The sequence below is a fragment of the Phyllostomus hastatus genome, unplaced genomic scaffold, assembly GCF_019186645.2.
Source record: "Phyllostomus hastatus isolate PE091 unplaced genomic scaffold, TTU_PhHast_1.1 phas_contig_1162, whole genome shotgun sequence".
In the NCBI taxonomy this organism is placed as follows: Eukaryota; Metazoa; Chordata; class Mammalia; order Chiroptera; family Phyllostomidae; genus Phyllostomus; species Phyllostomus hastatus.
Window position 1 is genome coordinate 10443857 of NW_025333537.1, and position 18183 is coordinate 10462039.

At 61.1% G+C, this 18183-nt stretch overlaps 1 protein-coding gene across 1 annotated transcript in view; it reads left to right on the plus strand.

Annotated features, from left to right (window-relative positions):
* Positions 1–14524, plus strand: part of CFAP251 (cilia and flagella associated protein 251) — a 40188-nt gene extending 25664 nt beyond the window's left edge. The window contains exons 15-20 of the mRNA XM_045844294.1: positions 1974–2088; positions 2893–3056; positions 7099–7189; positions 7391–7534; positions 13196–13424; positions 14073–14524. Of these exons, the coding sequence (XP_045700250.1) occupies positions 1974–2088; positions 2893–3056; positions 7099–7189; positions 7391–7534; positions 13196–13424; positions 14073–14206 (877 nt within the window). The 3' untranslated portion in view covers positions 14207–14524. The remainder of the gene's footprint in view (positions 1–1973; positions 2089–2892; positions 3057–7098; positions 7190–7390; positions 7535–13195; positions 13425–14072) is intronic.
* The last annotated feature ends 3659 nt before the right edge of the window (positions 14525–18183 follow it).

An 18183-nucleotide genomic window follows, 5' to 3' on the forward strand; every position in this document is an offset into this window, starting at 1 on the left:
GCCCGGGGACGAAGACAAGGCGCGAGCGCTGCTCCGCCGCTGCCACTGGGGTGGCAATCGGGGCAACCTTTGGGAGAGTGATTCGTCACCCTCAGGTGCGTCCGATCGTGTCTCCGCCTTCTAGGAACACAGCCCACAGACGTGCTGGCAGCGTCAGCCAAAGGATGTCTCGTTGGAAAATATTTTAAAAAATGGAAACGACCCAGATGCCCATTAACAGGGGATTAGTTAAAGGGCAGCTCGTTTGCGTGCGGAGACACGGTGCCGCTTTTAGAAAAGAAAGAAAAAAAGGAAAAAAGCTGTCCGCAGAGAAACAGGGACGTATCCCCAGGATATAACGTGAAACACAGCTAGCCGCCAAATCAGCGTGCATATAGTTTCATGCAAAATTACATTTACGTAATTTATACTTGTTTCATATAAAATCATCATCACGTGGGTTAGAATGTATATATTTACGACTCTTGAGTCCGACAGGCCGAAGTGTTCCCGCGGTCGACCCGGAGGCAAAGGGCACGGCGAGAGAGCTCCGACCGGATTTCCTACCTGAGGCCGACGACGTGTGCGAAATTCTTCGAGATCGGCGCGTCCTGCTTTTTCCACCAGAAGAGAAATGTTAATTTTATGCAACTGTTAGATCTCTTGACAGCGCTGGGGCATCCTTCTAGGGCCTCTGCTGCGCGCCAGCAACGGTTCTGAGAGCCTTACGTGTGTTCACCGAGCGAGCGCTCCCCAGCCTCACGGGGTCGGTGCCCTCCCGGCCCCTGTTGTACCAGCGAGGGGCCTGGAAGCACAGGCTGCACGGCTGGGTGTCCCCTGTTTGTTTGTTTTTGATTTAAAGTGACACGTACATGAACGGGCCCTCGGATGGATCTGACGTTCACGTACTCGGCCCTTAGGTCAGGAGCGTGCACGGCCCCACTGGCTGGCGGCTGGCGAGGGGCAGGGACCCCGGGAGAAAACGCAGCCGTACGGGTCGGCGAGGCGCTCAGAATCCGATAAGGCGAACTCGCTGCCGGCTGCACCCAGGGCGCCTCCACGTGTAGCAGGTTGTGAAGCGTGCTCGACTGTGTGGGCCCTCCTTTTTTTTTTTTTTTAAAGGTACATACTTAAGAATGGAAAATGGGGCCTTGGCTGGCGTAGCTCAGTGGATTGAGCACGGGCTGCGAACCAAAGCATCGCAGGTTCGATTCCCAGTCAGGGCACATGCGTGGGTTGCAGGCCATGGCCCCCAGCAACCACACATTGATGTTTCTCTCTTTCTCCCTCCCTTCCCTCTCTAAAAATAAATAAATAAAATCTTAAAAAAAAAAAAGGAAAATGGCTAGGGCCTCTTCCAGAGCCTCAGCAGGTGCAAGGGAGGGGGCCTGCAGCTCAGGCTCGGCCAGCGCCAGGAACGCCCGGCCCTGGGCCTGGTCCTGCCTGATTCCTAACTCACGCGAGAGACGGGATCCAAGGAGTCTGCCCGTGGCGGGAGTACGGTTCGTCGCCCCGGGAGGCACAGACCGCGTCCGGGCATGTGGGTGCCTCGTTCTAATCTGAGCTCCCAGCCTGCCGCCAGCCTGCCCCCGGGGAAGGGGTGACTGCTGGCGCCCGGCCAGCGCGTGTCACTTCCCGGCCGCCGCGGCGTTCCTGTCCCTCTCCCGTGCACACGTTCCCGAGGCCCGAGGTTCGCCCCGCTCAGCCGTCAGGGGGCCGGCCGGAGTCTCCGAAGCTGCACGCATTCTTCACACGCAGCCTCCTGGGGGCGCTGGCTGCTTGCAGCCGCTGCCCGCAGTTGACGGCAGCGCGCGCGGGGGTGGGGCGAGGGAGGTTCTGACGCACGGGCTCCGCTGAGGGACAGGACGGGAGACGCAGACTCTCAGTGTGCTCGGGTATCACGAAAAGTAGCCGGTTGTAAGACCTGTGTGCACCCTGATCAGTGGAGTTGAAGGCGGGCTTCTTCCCCCTCCTTCCCCCCCCGCCCCCCGCAGGAAGACGCTGCTGGGGCCGGTCTTCGGCTCCCCCATGGAGCAGATACAGCTCATCCCCGTGAGAAGGGCCATCGAGCTGCAAAAGCGCCACTTGGTGTTCATCAACAGAGACAAGGTACTGTCTCGGCTCCGAGCACTTTGAGTGGCAGTCGGTCCCAAGTATTGTACCCAGGATGCTTGGGCCCTGGCTGGTGTGGCTCAGTGGGTTGAGTGCTGACCTGCAAACCAAAGGGTCGCCGGTTCGATTCCCAGTCAGGGCATATCCCTGGGTTGCGGGCCAGGTCCCCAGTAGGGGGCGAGCGAGAGGCAACCACACATTGATGTTTCTCTCCCTCCCTTCCCCTCTTGCTAAAAATAAATAAATAAATAGAATCTTAAAGAATAAATTAAAAAAAAAGGGGGGGTGCTCAGTCTCTTGGCCCGGCCCAGCCCCTTCCATCCGGGTCCACGGCGGTGTGAAAACCACCGTCGATGCGCGAGGATGGCTCTTAGAAGGCATTTCCGAGCGGACACGCGGCCCACCAAAGGGCTTTTAGTTCCTGACTGACTCGCGTGGAAAAAAATAAAGACGTACACATTAGTGACACTTGGTTGTGCGGTTAATGACTGATCCGAGTCGGAAAGCGTAAAACCAGAGGGTGGCAGGGTCGTTCCGGGAAACCGTGGGCATCTGACTGAGTAGGGAGAAAGGCGAGCTCCCCTCCTGCGCCCCCGCTGGCACCTGACGTCTCTCTCCTACGGGACCCCCCCCCCCGCAGGGGTCAGCGTGTGCGACCCCCCACCACACGAAATGCGGTGCTCTCACCCCGAGGAGGTTCCCGGCCCACCCACGGGGCCCTCTGGGAGCACCTTGGGACGTGGGACCACGCCCAGGGCGCCGTCATCCGAGCCTGACACCCCGTCACCCCTTCCCCCCCAGGTCGGACTTCAGATTTTGCCTGTTGACGGCAACCCGCACAAGACGTTTGCCATTGTCTGCCACCCGAGCGGGGTGGCCGGACTGGCCCTGTCCTACGACGGTCGCCATGCCTTCACGGCCGGAGGATGGGACCGATCAGTGGCACAGTGGGAGATCAACCTCAGGTGCGTGACGCGGCGGGAGGTGCGGGAGGCGCGGCCCGTGAGGACGCCCGTGTCCGGCGGGGGCAGGCCCCTTCTTTCCGCTCGGCAACCGCAGGCAGGCAGGCAGGCGCTGAACCCCGGCCACGTGCCGGGCGCCGGGCCGGGGCTGCGGGCGCAAAGCAGTGACCCGGGCCCTGCATGCAGGCCGCTGTCCCCTCCCGCGAGAGAGGGGATGGAAGCCTGCTCCTCTGCCTCGGGGACCGGCGGTGTTTGCGGTCAAGCTGGTGTGACTCCACCGTGTTCCCCCGTGGCCCCTGGAAGGCCCCTCCCTGTCTCGTCTGCAAACTCACGCCAGCCAGACGGGCCGAGCCCAGACCTCCGAAGCGCGTGGTACAGAAATAGGGAGTGGCGGTTGGAAATACGCATTTTCCAGCCTCCTCCTCTCACCCCCCTGCCCTGAGTCGAGAACCTCCACCTGGGATGAGTCTGGAGAATTCCACGGTGGGCTGCCAGAGAGGCTGTGACCGCGAGGTCAGAGAGACTCGGGTTCAAATCCGGGCCCGTGGGTCCCCCTCTCTGCCGGCTGTGGGTCCTGGGCAGCTGTCCCATCGTCTCTGGTTTTGAGGTTCCCTGTCTGTGACGAGGGGGCGACCCCAGGGACTTGACAGGGTCCTCGGAACGCCCCGCAGGGTCACGTCTGGAAAGCACCCAGCACAGCATTGAGGCTGCAGCAGTGAGCGGACGGGTTCCCTTCTCCTTCCTCGTGAAGCCCTTTGCTTCCGAGCTCAGGATCTTTCTTGCCAAGAGAGGGGCAAGCCCCAGGCGATCCCGTCAGCCCCTACATTCAGGGGGTGCCTGTCCTGGACCACCTGCTTCAAGCCCTGCCCCTCGGACGGCCCCTGCCTGGCCGTGTCCCGTAGAGGCGTCAGGGAGACGCAGCCCAGAGGCCCTGCCCTTCCCGAGAGGACAGACCTGATTCGTGGCTCCCGGGAAAAGCATCCCCCTGCCCCCTGCCAGGTGCTCGCCCCTCTCACGGCGGACATCGCGGTGGCGTGTCCTCCTACCCTGAACGTGAGCGGACACCGGCAGTCCAGCCTGCTCTGGGCCGGGGTGCTTTCAGGTCGCGCTGCTGCTGCTCGGACCTTCCTCCTAGAGAGCCCCGCTTGGGGACCGGGGCGGGGTGGCGGGGGGGGGTGCAGAAGCCGGAGGTGAGCTCTCCCACTGGCGAGCCTCGCGGCTCCTTGACACCTAGCCTGTCACCTGGGGCTGGTGGGAGACCAGGGTCTTCCCTTTTCATTTCCGGCCACTTCTCAGTCCTCCGGGGATCTGGAATGGTAGAGATCGGGGTGGGGGGGTGAGGGGGTGGGGGGGGAGGAAGGGCAGGGGGTGTCGGCGCTTTCCAGTGGCTTCCCTGGGCCTGGCCGGAGTCCAGGCTTCTGAGAATTTCGATTTAATCTGTTGCGGGGACAAAGGATCATTATAAACTAATTAGTACTTCATTGCAGCTTCTGGGGTCTTAATATGCTCGGCGCCTCGCTAATGGGAAGAAATGTAAAAACCCCAGAGTAAACACACAGATAGATCCGCCACCAGGTCCGATGGCGAGTGGTAGGGGAAATAAAGATGAGAAATCCTCTCCTGTTCCAGTCGTTTTAATCAGTGCTCTCCGGGGCCCCATACCCTCCTCGCGCTGCGCACCAAACCTTCCCCTGGAGGCCCCCTCCCTCTCCCCCCCACCCTGAGTTCCTCCCACGCATCCTCCCCCTCCTCCCCAGCTGTGCTAGCCTGCCACCCTTTCCTCCCTGTGTCCAGACCCTGCCTTGGAGTTCCTCATCGCTTGTTTACGTCCAACCCCACACCCACCTGCAGTCCTGCTGCCCTGCTCAAGCAGGAACAGAAAGACCCAGGTTCAAACCCCCACCTTCCCTACCTCCTTGCTGTGTGACCTCAGGCAAGCCCCTTAACTTCTCTGAGTCTCGGTTCCTCTGTCTGTGGAACGGGAGTGTCATCGCCCAGTTCGGTGGTGGAGAGTTCTCGAGCTTTAGCTCATTTCCCAGAACGACTGTGTGTACTTCCCGTACACAGTAGGTCTTCAGTAAATGTATTTCTCTTCCGTGCCCAAGTGACCCCTTTTTTTTGTTGCACGTGTTAGAAACCAGCTCGGGCGGCAAGAGGGGCTCCCCGGGAAGGCCGTGGGGGCCTCGGGTGGCCGGCCTGCAGGAGGCGCAGGGACTCCTGCCCTCAGTGGTGTGTGCTCTGTGCTCAGCGGTGCTGTCAGCTTCCTCCTCTGGGCGGCTGGTTTTGTCACTTGGCTGAAACACGGCCACAGACTGACCACAGATATCAAACAACTGCTGCCCTCCCCAGAGAGGGTGACAAGCCCAGCTCCGGTCTGACAGGCCCCGCCCCCACCCCTCCGGAGTCGCCTGACAGTGGCCGGGACGCAGGGGCCATGGGACCGTTCTGACCACCGGAGGGCCGTTCCCAGAGAGTCCGGGGCTCGCGGGACCCTGTCCCCTTGGGTTCCACTGGGGCGGACAGACTCCTCCCTGTGCCTTCCGGCCTTTGCCTGGCCCTCCCCCAGAACCGCATGGCCAAACGCAGCCTCGCTGCCCGTCGAGCCTTTCAGACTGGGCTTGAGCCTGGCCTGGGGGTCCACGGAGAGGGAACCCCCCGCAGCTGGACCCCTGCCTTGCTGGCTAATATCGGAGCCAAGAGCCGGCTGAAGACTGGCCAGCAGGCCCCTGGGCCCAGCTGGAGAACGGGCTGACTCCAGACCTTAGAGCAGCGCCCCCTGCAGGGCGGGGCAGGGCCGGCAGAGGGACTAGGCACCATCTGTGGTTGCCTCTCCGGAGAGGTGTGGGGGGGTGCCTGCACCCCGTCAGCAGCGGGAACGGCTGCAGCCACCCTGCACCGAGTCTCCCCTGGGCCAGTCCCTGTCCACGTGCTTCCTGCACGCCGACCGGTCGGGTCTCACCCTCACTGCCCCCCTGGCTCTGCCCCTCCCCACAGGCCTGGAAACCGCTCTGCCCGGGGCCTGCAGGCCTCCCCACGCGATGGGCGGGGTAAGGGGTGGGGTGGGGCGGGGCGGGGCGTCGCGCCGTTCCCCGATTCAGGCCCGCACCTCTGCAAACATCCATCGCAGGACAGAAACGACGGGCTTCGTGCCCACCCCTGTGTTGTGGTCACTTTTTAATTCTCGAGGCAACCCGTGGGGCAGGCCCTGCCGTCATCCGCGCTTTTCCGAGGAGCAAACCGAGGCTCAGGGAGGGTAATTCCTTGCCTGTGGCCACGCCCCTTGCGCGCAGCGGAGCCAGGGGCCCGGGTCCGGAGACCGAGCCCCTGCCCGGCTGCGGCCCACACCTAAGTGCCCTTTCGTCGCCCACAAGGAGGCTGATGGCCTGACCAGCAGACACCCAGCTCCCGGATTATTACAACGGTTTATATTATTATTAGCGTTTGGTGCCAGGTGAGGCCGGTCTCACACGAGAAGTAGGTTTCCCTACCTACGGGCCTATTTTGGGAAACCCTGGCCCGTGTCGGAGAGCAGAGGGTTATTTTTGTCTGACTGGCGTGGGTCCCCTGCGGCCTCCCGCATGCTCTCGGGAACAATTAGTGCTGGCAGCTCACCCGGAGCACCCCGGGCCTCCGGCCCCGGCCACGCGCGGCTCCGAGCCACGTGCCGAGGTCCTCTGCCGCGGAGGGCTGGGGCTCTGGCACGCAGGCCCCCTCCCTCAGCAGTGGCCCCCTCCCCAAAGGCCCCAGACCCCAGGCGGACGGCCCCTGGCCTGCCCTGTCGTCTGCAAGCAAATGCCTGGCCCATCATTAAGCGGGCGCCCTGTTGCGCGGGGTGCTGCCCCTGCAGTTGAAGTTTTCGTTTTCACCTTCCTCTCGGAGAGCAGGTTCTTCACCAGTTTCCAAAAACACCCCCCCCCCGCCCCGCCCCAGTCGTGGCTGCGCCGGCTCGACCTCAGAGGCCGCAGCGCCCCGAGGCCCCCACCCCAGGGCTGAGGCTGCTGGTGCCCAGAGCTTTCTAATGGCCCTGTTTCTGCTACCGTTCCAGGGCCCTGGAGGCCGCCGTGTCCCTCGGCGGAGAAGACCTGACCCCGTTCTACAGTCTGGTGGCCGGAGGCCGGGAAGGGAAGTTCTACAGGGTAACTGTCCTCGGAGCCAGAGCTGCTGGGTAGCACCTCGCTAAGTGGGCCAAGCCCACGTGTCAGGGGTCAGCTTCGTCCCGAAGCTCTTTTTCCCACCGGGCCCCAAGTGCGTGCTGCAAAAGATGCCCTTGACGTCTTAGCGGAGGCTTCAGACTTAAGCCAGACTGTGCGCGGCGTCTCTGCTTTGTTTCCATGCAGGACCTGGAAGACTACTTTTACTACTCGCAGCTCCGCAGCCAGAGCATCGACACGATGGAGACCAGGGAGGTGTCGGAGCACATCCGCCTGTCCGAGGTCCCCTTCGTCATGAGGGCAGTCGGCTTCTACCCGTCGGAGGAGAAGGTAGGCGGGGCGGACCCGCGGGCGGCCTCGGCGCAGGTCACGCACGGAAACGACCTCTGAGAGCAGTCGGCACAGGTCAGCGTGCGACGTGAACCTTGGTGCTGCACGAATGGATCCGAAGGGAGGTTCTGGGGCGAGCCGGTGCCCCCCTCAGGAACAGACCCCACCCCCCCCGTAAAGACGTCTCTAAAGGGCAGGCTCCTTACCAAAGCCGGGGCTGGGGAAGGGCACAGGCTTGGGAACCAGAAGGGCTGCCCCGCGCCACGTGAGGAGGCAAGGACGTGGCGCCCACGAAGAAGGGGGGGGCCGCAGGAAGGGCTGAGTGAGTGCTGGCTCACAGGGTTGTTTCTCGTTGCCGCTCACCTGGCCCGTGTGGGTGGGGCGCCTCTGGGAGGTGGGTGCTCGTCGCCGTGGGCCTCAGGAGACGTCATCTCCTCGTGACCTTGAAAAACACCCCCAGCTGTGGGGCGGGGGGGGTGGGGTTGGCTCCAGATGAGGACCAGCTGTGGTTTTGGATGGGGGGTGCTCGTGCAAGCATTTCTGTAACATTTAGCTTTCCTTAACGGCAAGTATGGAGCTTGCGTTGCTTTTATACTCAGAACAAAACCCAGGAAGATAAACTAGCAAACCCTCCCCGAGCCCTGCGTGCTACCCTCTGTGGCCGCCCCGAGGTCCCAGCGGGGGTGGCGGGGCGGCGGCCCAGCGGCACGGCCTCCCCCAGGTGAGCAGGAGGGGTCTGAGCCGAGGGTGGGGCATGCGGTTGCCCCTGCAATGGAGCCCAGCGGGCACCCGGGGAGTTGCACTCCGTCCGTTGTATTTGCTCCGAAACATAAATGTCAGGAGGTGTTTCCGTCCTGAAGGGGAGAGAATGGCCTCCCGTTCTAGGAGGCCCTCCCGGTCACCCTAGAGTCCCTGCACCGTGACCCGGGCTCAGAGGTCGGGGCAAGACAGGCCAGTTTCTGTTTTTCACACTTAAAGCATTTTTTAAAAAACATTTTATTTACTTTTTAGAAAGAGGGGATGGGAGGGAGGGAAACATCAACATGTGGTTGACTCTTGTACGCCTCCCACTGGGGAACCTGGCCCGCAACCCAGACATGTGCCCTGACTGGGAATCGAACCTGTGACCTTTTGGTTCACAGGCTGGCGCTCAGTCCCCTAAGCCACAGCAGTCAGGGTGCACTTACAGCATTTGGAGAAGGAGCTCCTGCAAGGCCGTGCAGCCACCAGAAAGCGGTGTGGGGGGCGGTGATCCTGGAGCTGCCGCCGCTGGCAGCAGCTCCAGGGCCCTCTCTCCTGAGCTCTCGCCGTGAGCCAGGTCCCGGGCTGGCCCCACTGTCACTGTCCCCTTGCACGGCGGTGGTGCTCTCACTGTCTCCGCCTCACAGACGGGAGAGTGGGGCTCAGGGAGAGCAGATGCTCGCATGTCCCTCCGCCCCCCGGGCAGGGCCAGGGTGGGCAGCCCTGTGGGCGGCCCCGTGGGCGGCCCCAGGCCCTGTGTCCCGTTCCTGCTGGCGCCTTCGTGCGGACAAGCAAGGAAGTCACACGCCCTTGTGGCAGGCGCCGGCCGCTGCCGAGGGATGGGGAGTTACGGGGCCTTTGTGTCTCCTGGTTCTGCCGCCCCGTTGGAAGTGTTCAGTAGGAACCGTGTGTTAGTCTTTGCTGCTTTTATACCAGTGAAAGGGCAGATGGCAGCGACGGTGGGAAAACACTCTGAAGAACACGGATACTGTTCGCTTTGCCGCTCGCCTTTGTCCCGGCTCCGCCCCCACGGGCTCCTCCTCTCTCCCTGAGAACTCCCGTTGGGCTTTGCCGGCGCCCGACCTTCCTCCGCTGACAGTGCCCACTCGGGCGGCGGGCGGCTTGTCCGCAGAGCTGCCCACGCCTCCCCACCGTCCAGCCCCAGCACACTCCCACCGCCCCACAGAGAGCCCCCGCCCCGCCCCGTGCAGGGAGCCGTGGGAGACGAGGGGCCGTGACAAGCGACTGTCACCTCGTTCGTGGAGCATGTTCCAGAGACTCCGTGTGTCGGGACGTGGGTGTGGGGAGGAGGGAGGGTCCTCCCAGCCCGCACATCTGTGGGGCCGGGGTGTGACAACACACCCCCGGCCCGCGCCAGGCGCCCGCTGACAAAAACAAGGGGCGGCCTCGGTTCAGATGCATCGTGTTCCCCTCCTTTTAACAGGGGGGCTGTAAAACTTAGTTATAGAGCAGACTTCTGAGGGCGTCCACGGCTCCCTGTAGTTGGCAGCGGGGTCACAAGCCCGAAACCCCTGGGGCGGACGACAGGGGCGGAAGTGAAGGCACCCTGCGTGGGGAGGGGGCTCTGGCCCCCCGCGGACGGGCCGCCCTCGTGTCACGGGCCTGGGCAGCAGCGCCAGCCAAGGTCCAGGTGTCGTATGTCCACATGCGTGAAAGTTACAAGTGGAGCCACAAGCCTTGAATGAACACCTGCCCTGATTGCCCTTTGACACGGGCTGGTTCACACAGGGAATTCTGGAAGTCTTCTGAAATAACAACTCTGGGCGCGAGCAAGGCCGGGCCCCCGGGGGCCCCTTTGTCGTCTTCGGGCCAGCCGGCTATTTCTGGAAGGAGCCAAACAGGGATCGCATTTATAATGTGTACACATGATCATTGAGATGATAATTTATGCAATTATAGAGCATAGTTTATATTATATTATAATTACTTGTAATGGGCAAGGGCATACGAAGTATGACCGCACCAGTAGTTTCTGCCTGTGGAGTGCTTAGAATGTGTTAGGCACTGTGTTTAGCACTTGACAGCCGTTGTTGCAGTTCTCTTCAAAATAATAGTCCAGTGCAGCCCTGGCTGGTGTGGCCCAGTGGACTGAGTGCTGGCCTAGGAACCAAGAAGTCACCGGTTCAATTCACAGTCAGGGCATGTGCCTGGGTTGCAGGGCCAGGTCAGGCCCCCAGTAGGGGGCGCACACGAGGCAGCCACACATTGATGTTTCTCTCCTCTTTCTCCCTCCCTTCGCCTCTCTCTAAAAGTAACTAAAACCTTTAAAAAAAAATAGTCCAATGCATATGTTTTACCATATAACACCCTTTTTCAAGATGAGGAAACTGAGGAAGAGGAATATTAAGTTACTCATCCAAAGTCACACCAGACAGCAGCAGACCCAGGGCTGGAACCCAGGTCTGTCGTCAAAGACCGTACTTTTAGCTCCACCCTCCACCGGCTCGCAGGGAGGAGCAAGTAGCACATGTATATACTAACGCTATTCAAATGACACAGCGCACTATGTAAAGAATGCGCTCCAGGATAGTGTTTTATTTATAGATAAAATTGTATGTAATTTAACATGCAATTGTATATAATAGAAACTCAATAAATGCTATATATGATACAGTGTTTCCATTTAAAGCTGCTTTTATACTATCAACGATAGTTCATGTGTATTCTAACCAAGGATGTTATTTCAAAAGACCGTTCCCGGAATGTTGCATTGAGAACATGTAGCTTCTTTGAAGATACTGGGTGATGACTAAGACACAGTGTTAAAGGAAAACACAAATATACAAAAGTATATGTGTGAGAGTGTGTGTGTGTGTGTGTGTGTGTATGATACAAATTTTGCAAAAAAAACCCAACATATATATCTCATATGCGTGGAAAACAGGGAAAGAAGATGCCCCAAATTTGTCACAGAACTTGGGATTGAATTGTAAGAGGTTTTTGTTTTTTTACTTGATGTCTGGGACCAGACCAAGACTCTGGGGCGTCCCGGGCGGGCTGAGGTTTGGCAGTGCTTCACATGGGTGCTCTTTCAGCTTTTGTTCTGCATTTATGGGGGGGGCGGGGGCAGGGAGAAACTGGCAATAAATAATTGATCAGTTTTGTGTACAAATACAGATTCACTTCCTAACTCATTCCACAGGCCAAAGTAGAGCTCATGTTCTGGGGGGGAACATCATCTCCCACTTCTCTGTGACTCTCATCCTCTCTCTCCGTGAATTTCCGACACCCACAGTTTATTGGGAGACGTATTAGTTTAAAAGGTAGACACTAAAATAGATCCCTCATGCCTAGCCCTTGGCCCCGGGGTCATTCAGGTTTGCGAATTTCAGCCGAGTGCGGCGCGCACGGCACAGAAATACCGCACGGGCCGAGGGCAGCGAGAAGGGACGCTGTGTGTGTTTGTTTTGGAAACCTTTCTCTTCCTTGCGTCTGCCGGTCCCATCGAGAGCCCCGAGTGGACACGTGCACTCACCAGCACACGTCCCCATCCGAGTCCACAGGCACGTCAGCACCCTCGGCTCGGCTCTAGAAAATCTGGAAAAATACGCAAAAGAACGACTTTTTCCAAAGCAGGAAGCAGCCCTCGCAGAATGTTCCGTTTTCTTCTGCTCTGGGGAGAGCCTGTGGAGGGTTGTACTGCTCGTGAGATACTTGGTAGAATTTACCGGCAGAAGTCTCAGAACAACTAGTTCGATCTCTTCATGTGTTACAGGTCTGTTCAGGTTTTCTGTTTCTTCTTGGGTCAGTTTTGGCCACGAGGGGTCTTTCTGGACATCTGTCCGTTTTGTCTGAGTGACTTGATTGGCTGGCATCCGCCTTTTTATTTCTGTTCGGTGGGTCTGGCAAGTACCCCCTCTTTCATTCCTGACTTTAGTAATTCAGTCTTTCCCTTGTTTTTTTTTTTCCTTGGTGCGTCTGGCTAGAGATTGGTGAGTTTCATCAGTCTTTTCAATGAATGGTAGCTTCTCAGGTGCTCATTTAAAAAATTGCACCACATAAGCGATACATGCCTTACGTACGATCTCTTATCTTTATGAAATACTGCAGAATCAAAGTGAAAAGGAAAGAAAGGAAAAGGGAATCGTGGTGCAGTTACTGGCCCTAAGAAACCGACGAGGCCCGCAGGTCCTGCATGTGCATTCCACACTCAGTGATCCGCTTGTTGATACACACTAATTGCCGACTTCTCCAGGATTCATTGTCTTTTCAATAGAACAAACGTGCAGACGCAGGAAGCAAGGCGGTAGTGGATACAATGTGTGGCACACTTGGGTGAAAAGCGATAAAATGAAAAAGTGAAACCGTGTTCACCACGGAAGGCTGGTGCTCACACCATGGACAAACAGGTGGGCACGGCCTTCGGGCCGGACCGCGGTGAAAAGCCCCGCGGACTGGGCGGCCTGACACAGAAGCAGCTCCCCCTGTGGCGCAGGTCCGGGGTCCAGGGGCCCGCGGGCCGTGCATTCAGTGAAGTCCTCAGGGGAGACCCTTCCTCACGTTTCCTAGCTTCTGGCGGTCACCTGCAGCCGGTCCCCGGCCTTGCTTCACTGACACTGTCGCTCGCTCCCTGTTGCCCGTCACCCCAGGACCCTTTTCTCCCTGCGTCTCCCTCCTCTTCTTGCAAAGACACCAGTTACGGTGGGTTGGAGGCCCTCTGGGCTCCGGTGTGACCCCATCTCAACGACCCCTGCCGTGACCCTGTTTCTAAACAACCTCACTGTCGGAGGAACCAGTGGGGGGGTGTTCGTTCTCGGGGGAGACGGGCAACCCGCGCCCCCCGCCGACTGCGGTCACTCGTCTGTCACCCCCCCCCATGCGCAGAAGTGCTTCCAACGCGCCTCTCTGCTTATCACAGCGTTTCTTTCTTTTCTTCTTTTCAAAAACCCCTCCCCCCAGATCGAAGACATCTTTAATGAAATCAGATTCAGCGAGTACGTCGACTCCGGACGGATGATCGACAAAATCAACTTGCCGAACTTCCTCAAAATCTACCTGAACCACCGGCCGCCCTTCGGCAACACCATGGACGCTGTGCGGAGGAGCTTCGACATCCTGGGCCACACCAACTCCGAGGGCCAGAAGGTCATCCGGAGAGAGGACTTCCTGAGGCTGCTCCTCACCAAAGGTGCGCGCACTCGGGGGTGTCTGGCAACCTCCTGGGGCCTTCCCACGGGTGGAGGGGGGGGGCACACCCCTGGCGTCTTGGGTCTGACAGGACTTCCGCCCGAGGGACGCACCTGGGGACCCGCCCAGCTGGTGGACTGGGGGGGGGCAGGGGAGGGCAAGGGGAAGGAGGCCCCCCGGGGACCTGCCGGTCATGTTCGCAGCCCCCGGGGCCTCGGGACCCAGCGTCCTCGCTTGTCAAAGATGAGATGCGGCTGGGGCACGCCACCCCACCAGAGTGACACGCTGCCTTTTCCCCTGCTGCCGCCCTTAGTGTGTTATGGGAGGCGGTCAAGTTGGTGGTCAGACGGCGGGGGTGGGGGACTGGGAGCCAGTGTGACCGCCTGGATCAGAATTCTGGCCCGTCTCCCCCCCCCCACCCTCCCCGCCCCGGAGCACGTCCCAGGGGCAGTCCCGCGTTTAACGCCGCGCAGGGACGTGTGTGTGACTGCGACTCGGGACTCCCCCTCTCGGGGGCTTTTGTGTCTCGGGGCGGGGGGGCGGGGTGGGAAGGGTGTGGAAGAAGCATTCCCTTTCGGACCGCAGGGCGCTCGAGGCCCTGCGCGGTCCCGAGAGCTGACAGGCCGCCTTTTCCCTTTGCGGCCCGCAGGCGAGCACATGACGGAGCAGGAGATGTCGGACTGCTTCGCGGCGCTGCTGGGCCTGCAGCCCGAGGGCTGGAACTCGGAGCCCGCGGCCTCCAGCAGAGGTGCGGGGGCGGCGCAGCCCGGGCCGGCGGGTTGATTTCTGCCGACGGGCACGTGAGCGGTGCCCGTGCCCGTGTCTTCTCTGTGCCTCTGGCCTTGCTTGTGCCTCCCGTGCGCTGACCGGTCCTTGTCTGTCCGGCTCGCGTGGGCGCGCGCTGGCCACGGGCGGCAAACGCAGCTCGGAAGCGGGTGCAGCGGAAGGGGCGTGTCCAGAGGGGCCGACCCGCGGCTGCCCGTCCTCCCAGCTTTCCAGCTTCCCACGCCCCCCTGTCTCTCCTTTCCCGAGGACCCCCCACCTCCCTCTGGTCCCCCGGAGGGAGGAAGTGGCCCCGAGGCCCGGGCGGCAACCTGAGCTCTGGAGCAGGCAGTGCAGACCGGTCCCGGGCCGCCCGGGCACGGCGGGACCCAGGGACAGGCCCGGGATGCGGTGCCGACGGCCCCGCGGTGGTCAGCGCCGGCCCGGTCACTGCAGCTGCGGCCAGGAGCCACGTCTGCTCGCCGGGCAGCCCTCTCCCTCCCCTCGCATCGTCTGCCCCCAGTTTCCAATGACCCAGAGCTCCACCGTCCAGTCTGGACTGCGGTGTCCGAATGCGCTGTGTCCAACCCGCACGCCCCGCCCCGCCCATTTCTGGTTCCCTGTGGGGTCTCGGGGCGCACCTTTCCCAGTCGTTCCGTGCTTACGCCGTGCTCCCAAGTGTCTCCAAGCAAAACACCCGCCACGCCGCGCCGTTGGAGGCTGTCCGAGGAGGCTGGCAGAGATCCGGGTGGCGAGTGGTCCGAACTCCTGACGGAAGGATGTTCACCGGTTCCCACGCGGGGCGGGGGGGGGGGGGTTCCCAGGGGTCGAACCCAAACCACAGCCCAGAGCCCCTCCCACCTATTAGTATCATCTCCTTGTATTTTTGAAAAGTGCTTCCGAGTGGAAAACCTAGTGGTCACGAAGACGTCTGTTTTCTTGTGCGGCCAGGTTCGGACATACGCTTCGAAGAAGAACTTCCGGACGAAATCACCGCAGAAATATTCGCGACCGAGATTCTCGGCTTTACCGTGTCACCCGATTTCAGACCAGACCTTCCCACAGCCGGCGAGGCCGCCGGGAGTGTCTGAGGCACAAAGGAACTCTGTGTGTGGCTTTCCTGCTCCCCTCCCCCTCCCCCCTCCGCCAGGCAGTACCTCCCCTCCCCCACTCCGATACCCAGAACATGTAGGCATTAAAAGCAGTGGAATTCACAAAGTCGGGCGTTCCGCTGTTTGCAAAACAGGCGAGTGGGCAGAGGCCAGCGGAGCGAGGCCGGGCTGCCAGGAGGGGGTTTGGATGGGACCCAGAGGTGGCGTGGCCCCTGGGGGCAGGGAGGGCCTCAGCCGGCTGCAGGCCCTGCTAGTGACACGTGTGACCTCATTCCCTTCCCCTGCGGTGAACCCTGGCCCCTTGGCCTAGTGTGGCCTCGTGCAGACCGGGTCGCCCCCGCCTGCTCTCGGGCGTCTCTGGGCCCCTGAGCGTCCCTTGCTTACGGCTTCCGCTCAGCAAAACACCCGCGCGGTTGCGTGCGGCCGTTATGAGCAGCATCGCCGGTCATGCTTGACCCGGGTGGCAGCTGTCGCAGAGAACGCGCCGAGCACCCGGAGCCCTGGGCGCTGCACCTGGACCAGAAACCGCAGGGCCGGCCACGGGGCAGGGCTCACCAGGCAGAGTCCCTGAGCCTCCCCCCACCGCCCCCCCTCCCCCGCTCCGCCCCTGCCCTCACCCCCGCTCCCCACACACAGCAGACCCCGTCCGGCTCAATCCTCTGCCGCCCATGCCGCTGGGCTTCAGAAAGCCCCGCAGTAGGCAGAAACGCGGCCGGCCCCCCAGCTCCGGGGTCGTCCAGGGAACCTCCCTAAGTTTTCAGCGCTGCTTTGGCCTTAAAAATAAAGTACCATCACCGCGTCTGTGGGTGAGAGTTTCGGTCTGATGTTCGAGTTCTGTCCTCCGTTGCGAGGTCTCCTTATTCAGGCGAACGTGCCGGAGGTTCTGCCCCCCACGCGCTCAGTCCAGCACCCCCTCCCACCCGCACCGGGTCCTGCCCGAGGAACCAGCCTTTCGGGACCATTTCTGGTCCCCACGTGGGCGCACTGTGCTCAGGAGCCAGGTGTGTGTGAGAGAGAGGACAGCAGTGGCCTCATGGGTGCAGAGTCCCACCTGCTCCCCTCCTCCAGCGCCCTGCCGCCGGCACAGGGGGGCTCTGGAGCGCCCCACACGTGGGACGGGACTGGCAACCCTGTGCCAGACTGTGTCGCTGCGGCCTCGGGGCAGACGGCGTGGGCCGAGCTGCTGCAGGCGCCGCCGAACACACTGTGTCACCAGAGCTGGTTTACATTTTGTTCTTTAAAAAAAAAAACAAACCCCAAAGAAAAACAAGCTCTCTGAATCAGTCCTGCAGCTGCGGAGGGCTTCGGAGACATGCTTCCAAGCCAGTTAAAAAGTTCCTGGGGACATGTTAGGGGACAGGAAACCCTCCAATGACTTGTTCTCTTAAAAAAAAAAAATAACTCAGAGTTGGATGCAGTCTGGACAGCAACCAGCAGCTTCTCTCGTGGCATCCGGCCCACTCTGATGTCACGCTGGCCGACCACGTGTAGTGGAGTAACTGTCCGCAGCAGAGCTGACCAGGGGCCCGGTGCACCCACGGTGGCCGGACCCTGTCACACCCAGGCGGAGACACACCCTCTGCGCTGAGCCGGCTTCCCCGGTCTCTGTGTCAGCGTGAGGTCCTGGTTGTGCCCTTTGTCCCGGAAGGCCAACACAGCAAGGGACAGCAGCATCCTCGTCCATGACTCCCACTCCGCCTCCTGCCCTGCCCGGCCCGTGGGGCCCCTTCCTGCAGGTGCTTTTGTCTCGGCGTCTCTTGGTGACTTTGACCGAGAGCCGCTCTGTGCCCCTTTCAGCCCCAGGAGGGCGCCTCTGCCTCCCATCTGGGGCAGGCCCAGCCTGCTGGCCACACTGGTCGCGGGGGAGGAAGGACTTCCGTCCAAGGGCGACCTTCCTGCCAAGCGAGCAGAGGACCCAGGCTGGGTCTCCAGCCGAGCAGTGACGCCAGAAAGGGAGGCAGCAGAGACTGGAGCCGGGGTCCTGGGGGTCATGCATCACATCTTGGGGACGAAACACTGACCACCAAGTAGCACAGGGCGTCGCCCCTTTGAAGAAAGAACACTATTTCAGATGGGGCCTCGGGCTGCCGGCCGGCCCATCCCGGTGTGTGGCTTGCGGGTTTGAGGGGCCTGTACGGTAGCAGCCAGAACCGCCAGGAGCCTCCTCCATTCCCCCTGCCCCCACTCCAGGGACCCCCGTGCCCCTCCCTCGGGTGCGTCAGCTCTGCGAGCCCACCGGCCGGGCGCAGCCGCCTTTCTGCTTCTCCTCTGTAATAGCTCCTGGGTGCCTTTGGGGGTGGCTCCTCTTCGCAAACCACAGTTTCCTCCTGGAACGACTCCTGGGGTGGCTGTGAGGATGAAAGGAGACCGCGAGAGTGAGGAGTTAGTTCCTGGCAGGAGGGAGCGCTCAAAATAGGACAGCAGCTATTATTGCTACAGGCGGACGCGGCGCCCGGGACTTGGGGAGACGTTGGACGAGAGCGAACCTGTGCTCACGCCGCGGCGTTCCCGCCCGGCAGCACTCCCCGCTGGTTTGGACAATGGGCCCTCGATAAATATTTGTGGGATGATTGAATGAATGAACTTGCAGCTTCGGTGCCCTTTCCGTAGCTGACTTAGCTGCTGAACGTATGTGCGTGGCAGTTCGCACTGGCTCTCCATTGGGGGCGGGCGGCAGACTCTCCCCAGAGGGGCCAGAGGGCAAACACTGAGCGGGGGTGGGGTGGGGGGGCGGGCTCTGTCTCTGCTCCTGGGCGGGGCCAGGGGCCGGGCGGCCACCGATGGGGTCCAGGAGAGAATGACAGTGGCCTCCTTCCAATCAGACTCAGTTGTGGACCCTGCAATATGCATTTCACGATAATATCCACGTATCATGAAACCACGGGA